Here is a 20425-nt window from a genome sequence, read left to right as displayed (position 1 = left end):
CTACACCTGCTTTTTAAAATATATGAAAAAAATATTATTATATATTAAAAATATTATATTCAATTTTATTTGGAATGGCAAGCCAGACAAAATTAAAAGGGCCTATTTATATAACGAATATGAATTCGGAGGGCAGAAATTATTAAATATTAAAGCATTAGACCTCTCACTAAAGGCATCAGTCATACAAAAGGTATACTTAAATCCAAACTGGTTCTCTAGTAAATTGGTAGGAATGCGCCGAAAAGAGATGGCCGCCTCGCTTCGTGTTCCTTGGAAAATATGCAGTATTTTGTTTTTTTACGTGTTATTTCTTACATCGGTACCCCGGGTAATCTTAGGTTTCATTACATACAGTCGGGAGGAACTACTGAATATACGATTAACGTAACTCATCATCGTTCCTACCAGGAATACGACTTTCCCGAAACGGATCCAGTGTTTGCCTTCCACACAATACAATGGATCTGATCCCAGCGCGCGACCCTGTGCGACGCCGAAAAAGGGGAAAACGTGGCGGTCTCGTGGTCAGGCTTCGGAGACGGGCACATCGCGCTCCCTCCCTAGCATACACTCGCCAATGTCCAGTCTCTTGACAATAAGGTTGATGAAATCCGAGCACGGGTAGCATTCAGAGAGACATCAGGGATTGCAACGTGCTCTGCTTCACGGAAACATGGCTAACTCAAGGACGCTAACGGAGTCGGTGCAGCCAGCTGGTTTCTTCATGCATCGCGCCGACAGAAACAAACATCTTTCCGGTAAGAAGAGGGCGGGGGGGAATGCCTTATGATTAACGAGAAGTGGTGTGATCATCATAACAACACACACAAGAACTCAAGTCGTTCTGTTCACCTGATCTAGAACTCCTCACAATCAAATGTCGACCGCATTATCTACCAAGGGAATTCTCGTCAATCATAATCACAGCCGTATACATTCCCCCCAGCAGACACATCGATGGCCCTGAACGAACTTTATCTGACTCTTTGTAAACTGGAAACCACACACCCTGAGGCTGCATTCATCGTGCTGGGGATTTTAACAAGGCTAATCTAAAAACAAAACTCCCTAAATTCTATCAGCATATCGAGTGTGCACCAGGGCTGGAAAACACTAGACATTGTTATACTAATTTCCGCGCGCGCTTATAAGGCCCTCCCCCGCCCCCTTTCGGAAAAGCTGACCACGACTCCATTTTGTTGATTCCAGCCTACAAACAGAAACTCAAACAACAAGCCTCGCGCTCAGGTCTGTTCAACGCTGGTCCGACCAATCTGAATCCACGCTTCAAGACTGCTTCGATCACGCGGATTGGAATATGTTCCGCATCGCGTCCAACAACAATTTGACGAATATGCTGATTCGGTGAGCGAGTTCATTAGGAAGTGCATTGACGATGTCGTACCACAGCAACGATAAAACATTCCCAAACCAGAAACGGTGGATTGACGGCAGCATTCGCGTGAAACTGAAAGCGCGAACCACTGCTTTTAACCAGGGCAAGGTGACCGGAAGCATGACCGATACAAACAGTGTAGCTATTCTCTCCGCAAGGCAATCAAACAGGCTAAGTCTCAGTACAGAGACAAAATCGAGTCGAAATTCAACAGCTCAGACACAAGAGGTATGTGGCAGGGTCTACAGTCAATCACGGATTACAAAAAGAAAACCAGCCCCGTCGAGGACCAGGATGTCTTGCTCCAGACAGGCTAACAAACTTTTTTGCCCGCTTTGAGGACAATAAAGTGCCATGACACGGCCCCCTACCAAAACCTGCGGGCTCTCCTTACCTGCAGCCGAGGTGAGTAAAACATTTAAACGTGTTAACCCTCGCAAGGCTGCAGCCCAGACGGCATTCCCAGCCGCGTCCTCAGAGCATGCGCAGACCAGCTGGCTGGTGTGTTTACGGACATATTCAATCAATCCTTATCCCAGTCTGCTGTTCCCACATGCTTCAAGAGGGCCACCATTGTTCCTGTTCCCAGAAAGCTAAGGTAACTGAGCTAAACGACTACCGCCCCGTAGCACTCACTTCCGTCATCATGAAGTGCTTTGAGAGACTAGTCAAGGACCATATCACCTCCACCCTACCGGACACCCTAGACCCACTCCAATTTGCTTACCGACCAATAGGTCCACAGACGACGCAACCACACTGCACACTGCCCTAACCCATCTGGACAAGAGGAATACCCATGTGAGAATGCTGTTCATCGATTACAGCTCAGCATTTAACACCATAGTACCCTCCAAACTCGTCATCAAGCTGGACCTGGGCTCGACCCCGCCCTGTGCAACTGGGTCCTGGACTTCCTGACGGGCCGCCCCAGGTGGTGAGGGTAGGTAACAACATCTCCACCCCGCTGATCCTCAACATGGGGCCCACAAGGGTGCGTTCTGAGCCCTCTCCTATACTCCCTGTTCACCCACGACTGCGTGGCCATGCACGCCTCCAACTCAATCATCAAGTTTGCGGATGACACTACAGTGGTAGGCTTGATCACCAACAACGACGAGACGGCCTACAGGGAGGAGGTGAGGGCCCTCGGAGTGTGGTGTCAGGAAAATAACCTCATACTCAACGTCAACAAAAAAAAGGAGATGATTGTGGACTTCAGGAAACAGCAGAGGGAGACCCCCCTATCCACATCGACGGGTCAGTAGTGGAGAAGGTGGAAAGTTTTAAGTTCCTCGGTGTACACATCACGGACAAACTGAATTGGTCCACCCACACAGACAGCGTTGTGAAGAAGGCGCAGCAGCGCCTCTTCAACCTCAGGAGGCTGAGAAATTCGGCTTGTCACCAAAAGCACTCACAAACTTCTACAGATGCACAATCGAGAGCATCCTGTCGGGCTGTATCACCGCCTGGTACGGCAACTGCTCCGCCCACAACCGTAAGGCTCTCCAGAGGGTAGTGAGGTCTGCAGAACGCATCACCAGGGGAAACTACCTGCCTCCAGGACACTACACCACCCGATGTCACAGGAAGGCCATAAAGATCATCAAGGACAACAACCACCCAAGCCACTGCCTGTTCACCCCGCTATCATCCAGAAGGCGAGGTAGTACAGGTGCACAAAGCAGGGACCGAGAGACTGAAAAACAGCTTCTATCTCAAGGCCATCAGACTGTTAAACAGCCACCACTAACATTTAGGGCCGCTGCCAACATACTGACTCAACTCCAGCCACTTTAAAAATGGGAATTGATGGAAATTATGTAAAAATGTACCACTAGCCACTTTAAGCAAATGCCACTTACAATGTTTACATCCCCTACATTACCCATCTCATATGTATATAACTGTACTCTATATCATCTACTGCATCTTGCCATCTTAATGCAATCATAGTACCACTAGCCACTTTAAACTATGCCACTTTATGTTTACATACCCTACAGTACTCATCTCATACGTATATACCGTTCTGTACCACCACTCATTCATATATCTTTATGTAACATATTCTTTATCCTTTACACTTGTGTGTGTGTGTGTAAGGTAGTAGTGTGGAATTGTTGGTTAGCTTACTGTTGGTTTATTACTGCATTGTCGGAACTAGAAGCACAAGCATTTCGCTACACTCGCATTAACATCTGCTAACCATGTGTATGTGACTAATAAAATTTGATTTGATTTGATTTGAATGTCTCATCCTTTGTTCAAGAATGGCCTTTTTCCCTTTTCAGATTACACCAGCTCAGTTTTGGTTGTTTGAAAAGGAAATAATCTCCAAAATATTGTTATTTTTTAAACAAGCCTTAGAAAGTTGGTTGCAATTTCAATTTAATCTACCTAAAAAGACAGAACAAATAATACAACAAATATTGTGGTTAAACTCAAATATAGTAATTGATAAAAAAWAAAAAAAATTGTGAATGATATCATAAATAGGACTGGTGGAGTTATGTCACACATGCAGCTAACCCAGACATATAGAAATGTCTGCTCTACCCAAAATTACAACCAACTAATTGCAGCATTACCACAAAAATGAAAGAGGCAAGTAGAAGGGGGGAAAAGTAAGGAACTTGTATGTCTGCCCAGTATTAAAGAACATAAATGGTTAAAGAAAAGTGTGATAAATAAAAACATATACKAATTTCATTTAAGGACCAAAAAACTGACAGCTTTGCCATATAAATTGCAAAATAGTTGGGAAGAGAWTTTCGATGTACCCATTCCATGGCACATGGTTTATGAATTGATACGCAAAACAACGCCGGATTCAATACTTCAAATTTTTCAATTTAAATTACTATACAAAATTCTTGCAACCAATAGAATGGTATACTTTGCTGTGAGGAGGCAGAGTCATTAGATCATTTATTTTGGAACCGTCCATATGTAGCTTGTTTTTGGTCACAGGTCCAGGAATGGCTGAAGAATTGCAACTTTTGCCTAGAACTAACTCTGCAGATAGCAATACTGGGTGATTTGAAAAGTCATAATCAATCAATAATATAATAATTATTTTCGTTAACAAAAATGTATCTGTAGAAGCTATGATATTAGAAAGGTGAAGCATCACAGCACAGTTGAAAATAATATGGCAAATAGAAATCCAAAATGGATGGTGTTAATTAAGAGATCAATGGGAGGGGTTGACTGGAGTTGAAGGGTGGGACTAATAACAAGATAACCAATGTAAAACATACGGGGTGTGTAAAATATATATATTTTGGTTCAGAAATTCTGTGAAATAGCACAGTTTTACAAATAGAAATCAAACTGGATGGACATCAGAAATAGAGGAAGAACTAAAAACAAACTAAATGTAACTATTGTAAAATAGATTGTCTGTAAAATGTGTATAAGATGTATAAACTGAAGGTAGAAGCCTAAGTGTTATTGTTTATTAGTTTACTACAATTGGGGGAGGGGTGGTAGGGTTTTCAGGTAATAATAAAGGTATATTCTAAAAATAAGTATGTATATCTATATAGGTATGTGTATGTATATATGTGTATATGTAAGCATATGTGTATGTATATACAGTGGGGAGAACAAGTATTTGATACACTGCCGATTTTGCAGGTTTTCCTACTTACAAAGCATGTAGAGGTCTGTAATTTTTATCATAGGTACACTTCAACTGTGAGAGACGGAATCTAAAACAAAAATCCAGAAAATCACATTGTATGTTGATCCAGAGAAAGAGAGAATGCTGTGAGCAACCCACTTTGGGGAGTCAACTCTTAATCTCCTGACTGATGACAGAATTGCTGGGTGAGTCTAGACCAATATAATTTTAAAAGAACCAAATCAGGTTAAAATAATGTATGCAATGAGTGATATGTATCTGTGATGTATAAGTGTTCAAGTCCTTTGTTATATTGCAGAGTTTTGAGGTTTGAGGCCTCTGTTTTTGTGAAACCTTCTTGTTGTACAGAAGTAGGTTGTTAGTTGAGAAGCAGTTTTTTGGTGTGAAACCTTCTTATTGCATAGAAGTGAATTGCTAGTTGAGTAGCAATTTTTACACGTGTGGTTAATGTAAGCCTTGTACGCATTCAACAAGCTTTGAGTGAACATAAGTTATGGGTTGCCATGCCCCACAGAAACAATTTGTGTTCTAGAAGAGGTTTGAGTCCTCAAAAGGGGTTATATATATATATATATATATATATATATATATATATATATATATATTGGGGTTAAATAAATATATAAACATAGAGATATATATTAAACAACTTTTGACGTTAATGTAATGCCACTGTTAAGTGAGAAAACCAGTATGGAAAAGGGTGGAACAGCTCTTCCGGATGTGAACATGAAACAGATTTTAAATTCACTGTCTAGAACCATTTCAAAGTAGAGCAGGAGACACGGGGGGAAAAGTCAGATGTGACCCCCACTTGTGGCCTCTCTGTTCTCCTAATCTATCCTTACACTAAGTTGTGCAAGGCAGATCAGGTTTCAAGCATCTGGTCAGCACTGTTTGTCTTTGAGTCAACAGATTCTGACAGCAGTGACGAATGATGTCTTAGGCCAACCAGAACACAGGCTGTAAAAGAAAGTAAAGGCCGACTTCTAGAGATAGTGATCACACATAAATCAGCATCTCCAAAACAGTTGGATGAATGGTCAAAAACTTTTAAGCATCTATGAGACGTGGTTATCAAAGTTGTGCAGGTTCCGAGTGAAACCGAGTGAAACATTATTCGTTCAGTAAAAGAGAAACCTGGTGTATGTCATTATTGCGGGATTTCTGGTCACTGGTAATGAAAATGTCAGAAAAGAAATCACGATTTTAGGAGAAGTGGCCAGGAGAAGAAGGGTCCGTCTAAGGCAGTGCTTCTCAATTATTTTCTGTTACGCCCCCCCCCTAGGAAGAAGTAAACATTTCGTGCCCCCCAACTCTCCGCCGCGACTGTAAATAGTATAATTTGTCTATAAAATTGTTATAAGTACACCTCTGCATAACATTGTATCCTTATTAACATTAAAGAAAACTAAAAAACTAAAAAGAAAGAAATATAGATCAACTTACAAAGAATAACTTTATTAACATAGTTTTTTAGTCTGTAACAGAAAAGACTTAAAGTGCATCGATTTGTCTGAAATTAAATAAAAAAATTCAATCCTTATTTAAACTGTACATTTTTTTTTACCATTTGATACTGAAATATTAAATTAAATATAATAAATTCAAATTGATCAGCAACATTAATTCAGGAGCACTGAGGTAGTATCAGCTCCTCTGCTATGGAGTGAGGTTTTTTGCACTGAGCAATTTGGTACGCCACCTGATATGATGCTAACAGTGCTCGCTGGTTTACTGAAGTAGCATTCACAAAGCGGGACGATTGTTGGCAATATTCGGCACGTTTTCGCTGAAAAAACTCAAGCAGCTTATCAGCGTGATTGGGGTGTAATGTCTTTAAGTGACGTCTTAATTTATTTGGCTTCATGCTGTCCGCTGCCAACACTTTTAGACACAGTAAACATACCGGTCTTTCCTCGTCTCCCACCGTAGTCACAGTGAAGCCAAGCGCTACATATATTTCCTCGTCTTAGCTTTCGGGAGACTTACGTTTGTCTCATTATCTCCATCTCTCTCCGCCTTTCTTTTCATCCCTGTTAAATATTTTTCCATGGTGTCTCTTAAGGGTTTGTTATCTGCACTTCATATCTCCTGCTCTGTGCTGTGTGCTCTTGTTCGGTGCAAAAATAAACTACTCCCTGCAGCAAAGAAAAGCATGTTCCCCGGGGTCACACGCGCCCCCCCTGGCATCGCTCCGAGCCCCCCCAGGGGGGCGCGCCCCACTATTTGAGAAGGACTGGTCTAAGGGAAGATGGAATCAAGACAACAGCCCCAACGACACAATACTTGTGCAGAAATTTAAGAGGCTCAGCAGCAGAGTTTGCTAGATGCTGTGGAGGTAAACTAATAGACTCCCTCTTACGTCCCTACTCAGCTGGTGTACATATGAAATTGGATGGAATATATGTGAACATGATGGTTAACAACATTGCAGTATATATTTTTTAATAGATACGGGTGCTGAAGTCACTGTATTTCCCATATCTTATGCAAAACATACATGTCCTCAGTACACGGGCAAGAAGATGAGAGCAACAGGAGTGGGGGGAGACGTAGACAGATAAACCATGAAACAAAATAAACCATTATCAATTTCTATTGGTCCAATGAAGATTGATGCACGAATCTACAGTTCAGAACCATACTATTTGGACTACGAAGAAAAATGAGTGTGGAACTTTGGATATCGAATCAGTGTGCTTGACAGGTGTTGCCCCACCTTGCACGAAACAATATCCCATTAGCAAGGAAGCAATGGACACTACTAAAGTAGTGAGTAAAGATCTATGGGACATGGGTATAGTTGAAAAGACACCATGTAATCCAGCTACTCTGATGTATCCTACAGATACCACATTACTTTAACACGACTGTTGTGAGTTGTTTTGGATCAGCTCTCTGATGGGTTTATAGAATCATTTGTTGAAAAACCCTGAGTTTATCTTATGCACAGATGGTTCAAGCATTGTGGATGCAGGTGTGAGGTAGGCTGGGCATGGGTAGTTACTACAATGAACAATGTGATAATACCAGGCACGTTAGATTTGAGAAAAGCAGATGTTCACTTTATGAGTGACACAATGCTTAACTTCTCTAGGGTAGGGGGCAGCATTCGGAATTTTGGATGAAAAGCATGCCCAAATTAAACTTCCTGCTTCTCGGGCCCAGAAGATATGATATGTATATAAATGGTAGATTTGGATAGAAAACACTCTAAAGTTTCCAAAACTGTTAAAACAGTGTCTGTGAGTATAACACAACTGATTTGGCAGGCGAAAACCTGAGAAAAATCCATTCGGGAAGTAGTTTTATTTTTGGTTTTGTAGTTTTCTATTCAATGCCATTACAGTATCCATTGACTTAGGACTCAAATTGCAGTTCCTATGCCTTCCARTAGATGTCAACAGTCTTTAGAAATTGTTTCAGGCTTGTATTCTGAAAAATTAGGAAGTAAGAGCAGTCTGAATGAGTGGACCCTAAAGTGTCACAGAGCTTCTTCCTGCGCACGACCGAGAGAGTGTCTTTCTTGATTACCTTTTATATTGACAACGTTATTGTCCAGTTGAAATATTATCGATTATTTAGGCTAAAAACAACCTGAGGGTTGAATATAAACATCGTTTGACATGTTTCAATGAACTTTACGGATACAACTTGGATTTTTTTGTCTGCCTGTTTTGACTGCGTTTGAGCCTGTGGATTACTGAAGAAAACGCGCGAACAAAACAGAGGTTTTTGGATATAAAGAGACTTTATCGAACAAAAGGAACATTTATTGAGTAAATTAATGTCTGCTGAGTGCAACCATATGAAGATCATCAAAGGTAAGGGATTAATTTTATCTCTATTTCTGACGTGTGCAACTCTTCTACTTGGCTGGTTACTGTTTGTAATGATTTGTCTGCTGGGCTATTCTCAAATAATCGTAAGGTATGCTTTCGCCGTAAAGCATTTAAAAAATCTGACACCGTGGTTGGATTCACAAGAAGTTCATCTCTTGACACTACAGGGGGTGCTGTTTCAACTTGGACATTTATCGTTCCCAAATTAAACTGCCTCGTACTCAATTCTTGCTCGTACAATATGCATATTATTATTACTATTGGATAGAAAACAATCTCTAGTTTCTAAAACCGTTTGAATTATGTCTGTGGGTGAACCAGAACTCTTTCTGCAGCGAAATTCATGACAGGAACTGCGACGGTCTGAAAACGAGGCTCTGTTCTCAGATCAGTTTAAAGCTCTGTATGTATCCTATGGGTTGACATTGATGCACCGCCTTCCCTGGATGTCAGTCCAATAGAAGTGGAATGGAGTTTCTACGTAGTTCTCAGAGCTTATAAAAGGCAAGGAACGATGGGAGCTCTCTTTTCGACTTTCGTCATTGCGCAAAGCAGACTCAGGATGGCATTTTGAAACGCTCAGTTATCGACCTTAGATAATCTGTCTGTAATTTAATTCGATATAGGTGTTAGAAACATCTAAGAAGTTATTTAAACCGAGTTATATAGTTTATGCGAGTATATTGCTATTTTCCGGAATTTCTTAGTATTGCGTTTTGAACATTTGGCATGTTGTGGCAATAGCTATTGTTAGTGCCTAATTCGAAGTTGAAGAACGACGTTTTACAACAAGCAACGATTCTTGGACAAAAGGACCACTTGCCCAAGATTCTGATGGAAGCTCGTCAAAGAGTAAGAGCTATTTATGATGTTATTCCGTATTTATGTGGAAAAATGTAAACGGATTTGTCGCCATTATTGCGGCCTAGTCTGGCTGTAACGGAACACTGTATGTCTAGTACGTTAATTTTAAAATCTAACTCAGCGGTTGCATTAATAACTAATGCATCTTTCATTTGCTGTCAACCTGTATTTTTTAGTCAAGTTTACGATTATTTATTGATTAGATTAGGTGCTTTCCAAGATGCGCCGGCCAGAATGCTGATCCTGTTTGCCACTGATCACATTGTATAACCACGATTTGTGCTGCTAAATATGCACATTTTCGAACAAAACCTATATCAATTGTGTAATATGATGTTACAGGACTGTCATCTGACGAAGTATATCAAGGTTAGTCAAATTATATATCTTTTGCTGTATTGTTACGATCGCTAACTGTGCTGCTGGTAATTGCTTGTGTTTCTGTATTGTGCTAAGCTAATATAAATGCTATATGTGTTTTCGCTGTAAACACTTAAAATCTACATATTGGCTGGATTCACAAGTCGCTCTGGATAGAGAGTCTGTCTCTAATGACTTAAATGTAAATGTTGGGCTTTCATTTGCTGTCGCTGTGTATTTTTCAGAAATGTTTTAAGATGAGTAATTAGGTATTAGGTTCTGTAATTATTCTGGCAGCTTCGGCATATTTCAGATTGCAGCTGCAATGTAGATGTGATTTATACCTGAAATATGCACATTTTCTCAAAAACATATGCTATACAATAATATGTTATCAGACTCATTTATGAAGTTGTTTCTTGGTTAGTGTATTTATATCTTTATTTGTCGAATTAGTGATGGCTACTGATGGAGTAAAAAACTGGTGGTTACTGGTGTCTTTTGGCTAACGTGTTAGCTAATGATTTACATATTGTGTCTTCCCTGTAACATTTTAAAAATCAGAAATGATGGCTGGATTCACAAGATGTGTACTCTTCATCTGGTGTCTTTGGAATTGTTTTAATGATATTTAGATGCTAGTATTTACTTGTGACGCTATGCTAGGCTATGCTAGTCAGCTTTTTTACTGTGGGGGGTGCTCCCGGATCCGGGTTTGGGAGGAATTAGAGGTTAAACCTATGTAAAATATGTTTTGTTTTCTGAATTTTTATAATTAGTATTTCTGTATTTGAATTTGGCGCCCAGCAGTTTCACTGGCTGTTGAAGAGGTGGGACGCTAACGTCTCACGTACCCAAGAGAGGTTAACTATTGCATACAACTCTCTAATGGGGGAAAACTCCCGAGGGGGGCATGACGTAGTGCCAGGATAGTGGGTGATGGTAAAAAAATGTCACAGACACATTAGGGCCAAAATGGGAAAGTCCTTATCAAGTTTTGCTCATAATGAGGTCAACAGTAAAAGTTCAGGGAAAATCACGATGGATACATGTCATTCAATGCAAGGTTGTCCATATTCATTGCAAGATTGTCCATGTTGATGACAAAGCGGAGCCTGGAGAATAACTGATTGATTAGCAATCGGGGGCAAATCTCGGGTGAAGAAGCATAGTAAGATGATCAGAACCTGATAAGCTTCTATGTTGTATACCGCAGTCGTCATATTAGGGATATCTAGGTGAAACGTTTTCCTGAAAATTGGGACATGCTTACTTAGGGAAATCTATGTGAAATATCAATTTCTCTTGAAACCAGGACATGTTACTTTCACTTTATTGTTTCCTTTGTTACAGGTTATGAGAATCTATCGTCTGAGGCTGCAGCAATATCCCTTGACTGTACCTGAAACAATACAAGATCACCTGTGAAGTGCAACCAGTGGAACGGAAGAAGAATTCCTCACTACTGGCAGACTGTCAGAACATAATTTTTAATAGTTATCTATGTGGGACTGATACCAGTGTAAAATAGTTGGTCTTTTTTAAAGGACTTTGTGAATGATTACCTTGACAATAGGATGATTTAATATTATTGTCTTTCAGACAAGTGAAAGATGTTTGAAATTATTTGCCTTGTGAGTTTCCTCCTAATACAGGATGTGGGTGGTGTTTCCATTTCTAACACAGTGATACAGTTGAGGTCGGAAGTTTACAAACTTATGTTGGAGTCGTTAAAACTCGTTTGTAGACCTCCACAAGTCTGGTTCATCCTTGGGAGGAATTTCCAAACGCCTGAAGTTACCACGTTCATCTGTACAAACAATAGTACGCAAGTATAAACACCATAGGACCACACAGCTGTCATACCGCTCAGGAAGAAGACGCGTTCTGTCTCCTAGAGATGAACGTACTTTGGTGCGAAAAGTGCAAGTCAATCCCAGAACAACAGCAAAGGACCGTGTGAAGATGCTGGAGGAAACAGGTACAAAAGTATCTATATCCACAGTAAAACGAGTCCTATAATCGACATAACCTGAAAGGCCGCTCAGCGTGGAAGAAGCCACGACTCCAAAACCGCCATAAAAAAAGCTTCAATCCATTTAGAAAACATGTCAACAATAATTATTCCCCTCACAAGGGGTAAACTCTATGAAGTCCATCATTAAGTGCTCAAAGGGTCCTTCAAGCCTTGGATGGGACGCCATGGATATTGAAAATGCCGCGCCCAACAATGTTAGTCATTCAACAATAATTTCTTGCAGAAATGTTCTGCGAACTCAGTAAAAACCTACTCAAGTCCAACCTAGGCCTACAGTCAATCTGAATAGCCTGTGTATTAATTTTTGTGCAAGCATGAGGCACATGAACGGTTAGCGGAGACATAGCCACAATATCAGAACAAGCCAAAACAGCCTCAGTAGCAGCCACTACTGACCTCAAACAGGAAACCATTCCCCTGATAACACTATCCAATCGTTTAGAATAATAGCCCACAGGTCTATATCCCACACCACCATGATACTGTGTCAAAACTGCTGACATAAATCCACCCGTCTCAGAAACAAATAGATGAAAAGGTTTCATATGGTCTGGCAGGCCCAGGCAAAGAGCAGACATCAGAGTTTGTTTCAATTTTACCAATGCTTACCAATGCCTCATCTGTCCAGACCACAATTTCACTCGCGTCCATCTTTCTCCCATAAATACAATCCTGCAATGGTTGAACTATCGCTGCATAGTCTTTCAACAACGGACGACAGTAACCAGCCACACCTGACAAAGACATGTGCTGCTTAGTAACAGGTTTAGGCAAAACTTGAATTGCCTCTAATCTATCTTTGGAGAGGGAGCGACCCTTGGAAGTAATGTCATGACCTAAATATCTAACGGTGCTCCGGCATAACTGCATTTTACTTGGGGAAACTTTGTTACCATTTTCTGCTCAGAATATCAACAATGCTCAAGTGTTCTTATTAAATCTCTCCTCTGATTGTGAGCAAACCCCCCAAAAACATTTGCCAAATCAATCAACAACTACCTGGGGGCACCTGGGATAAAATGTTAACAGTGTTAGGCACCAGAGCTGCTCTAGCATGTCCAGCATAGTTTACTATTCTAAGGTCTTGCACAAAGTGGGTATTTTTTGGAACGACCACAAGTGGCGCAGCTCCTTTAATGCGTCCAATGTCGATCTTTGATTTAGCTCACAGGTTTTAATGTATGTCTTTTAGCCAATCAATGTGTGAATGATCTTGTAATACCACAGGCATGGTTTCAATGGGAATTGGTTATTGTCATCCAAACACCCACATTTTTCCATTGGTTTCCTGGTGCTTTTGATAAGCTACAATGGGGAACAGAGCCAGGGATTTCATACATATTTCTCTTAGTATCTCCAGCTGCTATGAAGTCTTCTCCTCTGTATATCCCACTCATGTATCTCAACTTTCTCTTTTTGGTTTAACCATCTCTATGGGTATTCAGGGTATTTTTCAAATGAGGGAACAGCAGCAGTACAATGTAGATGTTCAGAAACTTCCCAGGTAGCATGCAATGGTGAAGAGAGGGCTAAATCTCTCAGCTGTCCCTCCACATGTTGATCATTCAAATGCCAAGAATATTAACAGTTAATTCGGCACAGGAGATTCCATTTTCTCTTGATCCCAATGACAGTCCTTCTTCAGTACATGCAACAGATATCTGATTAAAATTAATTTCTCTTCCTGATAAATGTATTGGCCAGGCAGATGAATATAGGAATATGTGTTTCCATTTACCCTCACCCTACATCACTTCTAGGGGAAAGGTCAAACATTCTTCAGAGGGAATTCCAGATGCTACAACTGTGCACATTGTTTTCTTTGAGGGGAGAACAGGTAGGGCAGCGGCCCCAGTGTCCACCAAATATGGAATTTTATGGTTATTCATTAAAATGTCAATCAGGGGGTTTTGGGTTGGCAAGGTAGTCCATTTTAGCATTTGACAGGTTTCTTCTGGTTCTTCATCATTGTTTTCATTAGTTTCTTCTTCTGTTTCCACCTCATCCTATGTTTGATATCCCTTACGACCTCGTCCTCCTCAAAATGGGTAGTCAAGATGTACGGCAACAGATGGGAGAGATCAGTATTTTTGTTTATTCATCCTTCAGGACTATCTCTTGAGTAATGCCCTAAATTTCCCACAGTTGCATGACACAAGGCGAGACCCAGATGCAGACACAGGAGGCAGATGGTTGGAGTCTTACAATGTTTAATAATCCAAAAGGAGTAGGCAAGAGAATAGTCGTGGACAGGAAAAAGGTCAAAACCAGATCAGAGTTCAGGAGGTACAGAGTAGCAGAAAGGCTCGTGATCAAGGCAGGCAGAATGGTCAGGCAGGTGGGTACAGAGTCCAGAACAGGCAAGGGTCAAAACAGGGAGGACTAGAAAAAAGAGAATAGCAAAGGCAGGAGTATGGGAAAAACGCTGGTTGACCTGGAACATACAAGACGAACTGTCACAGAGAGACAGGAAACACAGGGAAAATACACTGGGGAAAACAAGCGACACCTGGATGGGGTTGAGACAATGACGAGGACAGGTGAAACAGATCAGGGTGTGACAGTACACCCCCCCCCCTCTAGGGATGCCACCTGGCATCCTACCAGGGTGCATACCTGGTTGACTGGGGTGTCGGCGGTGGAAGTCGGTGATGAGGGCTGGATCCAGGATGTCTCTAGCGGGAACCCAGCACCTCTCCTCCGGGCCGTAACCCTCCCAGTCAACCAGGTACTGGAAACCCCTGCCCCGTGGTCGAACACCCAGGAGACATTTTACCGTGTAGGCCGGATGGCCATCAATGACACAGGGAGGGGGGTGGGCCTGGGGACAGAAGACAAAGAACAGTGAGACACAGGCTTAATCTTAGACACATGGAAGGTAGGGTGAATACGGTGGGTACGGGGTAACACAAGATGGACAGCAGTGGAACTCAGGACTCTGGAGATGGCAAAAGGACCAATGAAACGAGGGGACAGTTTGCGGGACTACCCGAAGGGGCAGGTCCCATGTGGACAGTCATACCCTCTGCCCAATACGGTAGTGGGGAGCTGGGGTCCGGCAACGGTCCGCTTGTCGACGATACCTGGAGTTGGTCTTGAGAATAGCCGCCCTGGCTCTTCTCTAGGTACGCCGACAATGGAGGACAAACATCTGGGCCGAGGGTACGCTGACCTCCTGCTCTTGTTCAGGGAAGAGTGGAGGCTGATTAGCCCATGGAGCACTCGAAAGGGGAGAGTTCCGTGGCAGAACTGGGAAGAGTGTTCCAGGCATACTTCACCCAGACCAGTTGACGGCTCCAGGTACTGGGGTTGGTTGAGACCAGGCACCTTAAGGTAGTCTCCAGGTCTTGATTTGCTCGCTCTGACTGACCGTTAGTTTGGGGATGGAATCCGGATGACAGGCTGGCCGACGACCCAATAAGGATGCAGAATGCCTTCCATTACTGAGACAAGAACTAAGGACCCCAATCGGAGACCATGTCTACCGGGAGTCCGTGGATCCGGAAGACATGCTGCACCATAAGCTGGGCCGTCTCCTTGGCAGAAGGTAGTTTGGGGAGAGGGATGAAATGGGCGGCCTTGAAGAACCGGTCGACTACCGTCAGAATGACAGTGTTGCCATAAGATGGGGAGGGAGTCCAGTGACAAAGTCCAGAGATATGAGACCAAGGACGAAGAGGGACCGGTAGTGGCTGCAGGAGGCCAGAAGGAGCTTGCAGTGGAGTCTTGTTTTGAGCACACACAGTGCATGCGGTGACGAAGGCAGAGATGTCAGGGACCATTGTGGTCCACCAGAAACGTTGTCGAAGGAAGGCTAGTGTACGACGGGACCCTGGATGACAGGTCAGCCTGGAGGAATGAGTCCATTACAGGACCCCGGACTGGATTAGGGAAAAACAAAAAAAGCCGGGCCCCRTTCAGGTCCAGGCTGGGAGTGTTGTGCCTCGCAGACCAGGTTCTCAATACCCCAATCCACAGTGGCAGCAAGGCATGAGGTAGGGAGAATCGTTTCAGAGGTCGAGGGTGTGGCAGAGGAACTGTATAGGCGGGAGAGGGCATCAGGCTTCACATTCTTTGACCCTGGGCGGCAGGAGATGTTGAAGTTAAATCTGGTGAACAGTAGGGCCCACCGGGCCTGCCTGGAGTTGAGGCGCTTGGCTGTATGGAGATATTCCAGGTTTTTATGGTCGATCTAGACCAGGAATGGCTGTTTTGCTCCTTCCAGCCAGTGCCTCCACTCTTCCAATGCCATCTTCACCGCCAGGAGTTCTCGATTGCCAACATCGTAGTTCCTTTCAGCAGGATTGAGACGATGGGACAGGAACGCACAGGGATGAACCTTCTGGTCCTGGGCAGATCGCTGGAACAGGATGGCCCCCACTCAGACATCCGAAGCATCCACTTCCACCACAAATTGACGCGAGGGGTCCGGATGGATCAGGATGGGTGCTGTTGTGAACCGATACTTCAGGTCCACAAAGGCTTTGTCAACAGCTGGAGACCATTTGAACAGTACCTTGATAGAGGTGAGTGCCGAGAGGGGGGCCGCCATGGTGTTGTAGTCCCGAATGAAACGGCGGTAGAAGTTTGCAAAACCAAGAAACTGTTGCAACTGCACCATGGACGTTGGTTGAGGCCAATCCACCACTGCTTTCACCTTTCCAGGATCCATCTGAACATTGCCCTCAGTAATGACATATCCCAGAAAGGTGATTGTAGAGCGGTGGAACTCACACTTCTTGGCTTTCATAAACAGTTGGTTCTCCAGGAGGTGCTGAAGGACCCGTCTGACATGAAGAACATGTAGTTTTGCAGATCAAGAAAAAAACAGGATGTCGTCAAGGTACACGAACACAAACCGGTTTAGCATGTCCCGAAGCACATCATTGACCAAAGCCTGGAAAACAGCATGACAGTAATTCTTGACAGTAATGTCATTAAGTCCCCAGTAGTTAATGCACGGACGCAGGGTCTTGTCCTTCTTTTCCACAAAGAAAAACCCTGCGCCGGCAGGAGATGCAGACGGACGGACTGCCCTAGTGGCCAGAGACTCCTCTATGTACTCCCCCATAGCTTTAGTCTCTGGTCCTGACAGAGAACACAACCGACCCCAAGGTGGTGTAGTGCCTGGGAGAAGATCATAAGTCGAAAGGAGGGTGCAGGGGAAGGGAAGTAGCACGTGCCTTACTGAAGACCTCCAGGAGGTCATGGTACTCAGTGGGAATGGCAAAGACATCCACAGTCTTGCTAACATCCTGAGGGAGACAACTTGGGTAAGGCTGTGCTGCTTGAAGGCAGTGGGAATGGCAAAATGGGCTCCAACCCAGGATGGAGCTTGTGGTCCAGTCACTCACAGGATTGTGTTTTTGTAGCCAGGAAAATCCCAAAACGACTGGAACATGGGGAGATGCAATGAGGAGGAACTGTATGGTCTCACTGTGGTTAGCAGCGACCCATAATTGAATGGGCACAGTACTATGGGTGACTTCCTCAATAGAGCGGCCGTCCAGTGCCCTAGCATCCATGGGCACAGAGAGAGGCATACCAAGCTCCGAAGCAATCGTGGCGTCCATAAGACAAACATCAGCCCCAGAGTCAATGAGCACTCGGAGAGACTTGGATTGGTCTCCCTACAGCACAAGCACAAAAAAGGGTGTGCGGGTGATGGGAATTAGGGAACTCCCAGTCTGATTCACCGTAGCGCTGGTACCCACTAGAAACAAGGGTTTCCTAATAGGACAGGTAGCTATAAAATGTCCTGCCCCTCCACAGTACAGACAACAGTTACTGTTCATCCTCCGTGAGCGTTCCCCAACTGACAACCTAGCTCTTCCCAACTGCATATGCTCAGGAGTATCCAAATCATCCATTGTAGATTCACGAGAGAGCTTGGTTGGCTTCGAATCCTCTCGGAAAAGCTGCCTTCGGAAACTTCCGGATTCCCTCGAAGTGGAACGAGCCATAGCGGGTGCATGAGTGTGCCTGAGACCAGACCTCCTTTCACTCCTACGTTCCCTTAGGTGTCCATTGATTTTGATGGTTAGAGCAATAAGGGAGTCGAGGTCCACCGGTAATTCCCGGGCAGCTAGCTCATCCTTGACATCCTCAGATAATCCGTGCAGAAAAGTATCGTAAAGATACTACGGATTCCAGGCACTCTCGGCGGCCATCTTGCGAAAATCAACCGCGTAGTCTGCCACACTACGGGAGTTTTGACGTATGTCAAGCAGTTTACTGGCCGCCTTTCTCCCAGATACCGGAGACTCAAATACCTTTCTCACCTCTGCCATAAATTTGTCCAGATGACCACCAATGGCAGAATGTTGCTGCCAAACTGCCGTAGCCCAGGAGCACGCCCTTTCCGACATTACTGGGGTATGGGGATATTTTATATATGAATGCTTCCGCTCAGTGTTTGAGATCAATTGAGACCCTTTACCATGGCACTTTGAGATTTATTTTAAACTGCAAAACCCTTACGCACCACTGCACTTTGTATACCAGGGTTGGCTGGCCTTCTCTAGTCACTCGTAGGATCAGTCACTTGTATACTTTAATTTACAAAGCCATTTTACTACCTTTTTATTTGGGCATTTTTATTGTTCAGAAATGTGGTGGGTACTCTCTTCATTTGCTGGACTTTATCCTGCTAACTGTTCTAAATGTCCGAACTGAATTTGGTAAAAGGACTTTTATGTACTCTGCGCCATCGTCTTGGAACGCCTTACAAAATACTTTTAAACTGGAAGAACTTGTCCCGATTGGTGTTTTTAAATCACTGATGAATGATCTTGAGACTGATTCCCTGACCCGTCAATGTTTTTAATTTGCTGTTTTTGATTTTGTTATACTCTTGTGAATTCTATGGTTTTTACTAGATTACTTGTAGTTTTTCATGTTGTTTGTCTGTAATTTTTGTAATGACTTGGTGCTGCCTATCTTGGCCAGGACGCTCTTGAAAAATAGATTTTAAGTCTCAATGAGCCCTTCCTGGTTAAATAAAGGTTAAATATATATATATATTTTTAAATTGCGTAATGATATACGCTATCTTCGATCAGTCTGAAGGAAACGTAGATGGCTGTAGCTCAAAAATAAGCGAGTACTGAGAAAGAAAACACGGCACACACCAGGATTCCCCGAATATTTCTCTGGAAGAGGTAAGCGAGGTTCTCAGGGAGCCGGGATATGCTGTACCAACTCACCACAGAGAGGGAAAAAATTACTGGGTGATTGGGGTTTTTCAGAGGTGGCAGGCAGCCTCTGAGCTAACTCCCTGATTTGCTACATAATAGCCTTCAACCTATGGTCGTGGTGTTCCGTCAAGGAACAGAGCCCTTCCAAAAGGCCCTGTAACAAATCCTCATGTCTCCCAATGGTGGCTCCCTGCAGCGAGACAGCGTGGCGGAGTTGGTCCAAGTCTGCTGGGTCTGTCAGTATAACAGAACTCATATGGCAGGAAAAAACCTGAGAGAAAATCCAACCAGGAATGGGGGAAATCTGAGGTTTGTAGTTTTTCAACTCATCGCCTATCGAATATACAGTGTCTATGGGGTCATATTGCACTTCCTAAGGCTTCCACTACATGTCAACAGTCTTTAGAACCGTGTTTGATGCTTCTACTGTGTAGGAGAGGGGAATGAGGGCTCTTTGAGTCAGGGCTCTGGCCATGAGCTGACCACGCGTGTTCACGTGAGAGTTAGACCTGCGTTCCATCGCATTTCTACAGACAAATGAATTCTCCGGTTGAAACATTATTGAAGATTTATGTTAAAAACATCCTAAAGATTGATTCTATACTTCGTTTGACATGTTTCTACAAACTGTAATATTACTTTTCGTCTGAACTTTCGCATGGACTTGCCCGCTCGTCGTGAGTTTGGATTGTGTACTGAACGCGTGAACAAAAATGAAGTATTTGGACATAAATGGACTTTATCGAACAAAACAAACATTTATTGTGGAACTGGGATTCCTGGGAGTACATTCTGATGAAGATCATCAAAGGTAAGTTAATATTTATAATGCTATTTCTGACTTTTGTGACACCACTCCTTCTTTGGTCTGTGACCTGGCGCTTACCAAACATAATCGCAAGGTGTGCTTTCACCGTAAAGCGTTTTTGACACAGCGGTTGCATTAACTTCTTATGGCTGCAGGGGCAGTATTGAGTAGCTTGGATGAAAGGTGCACAGAGGTGCCCAGAGTAAACGGCCTGCTCCTTAGTCATAGTTGCTAATATATGCATATTATTATTAGTATTGGAT

At 43.2% G+C, this 20425-nt stretch overlaps 1 protein-coding gene across 2 annotated transcripts in view; it reads left to right on the top strand.

Annotated features, from left to right (window-relative positions):
* The window catches only part of LOC111951509 (ubiquitin carboxyl-terminal hydrolase 15), an 82164-nt gene extending 70482 nt beyond the window's left edge, over positions 1-11682 (top strand). For both annotated transcript variants that reach the window (XM_023969651.2, XM_070434889.1), the window contains one exon: positions 11474-11682. In XM_023969651.2, coding sequence (XP_023825419.1) covers positions 11474-11526 — 53 coding nt within the window. In that variant the 3' untranslated portion in view covers positions 11527-11682. The remainder of the gene's footprint in view (positions 1-11473) is intronic.
* The last annotated feature ends 8743 nt before the right edge of the window (positions 11683-20425 follow it).

Source organism: Salvelinus sp. IW2-2015, linkage group LG3 (assembly GCF_002910315.2).
Source record: "Salvelinus sp. IW2-2015 linkage group LG3, ASM291031v2, whole genome shotgun sequence".
NCBI classification, from domain to species: domain Eukaryota; kingdom Metazoa; phylum Chordata; class Actinopteri; order Salmoniformes; family Salmonidae; genus Salvelinus; species Salvelinus sp. IW2-2015.
The sequence above is the reverse complement of the archived record's forward strand: the minus strand, read 5'-3'. Positions and strand labels throughout refer to the sequence as shown.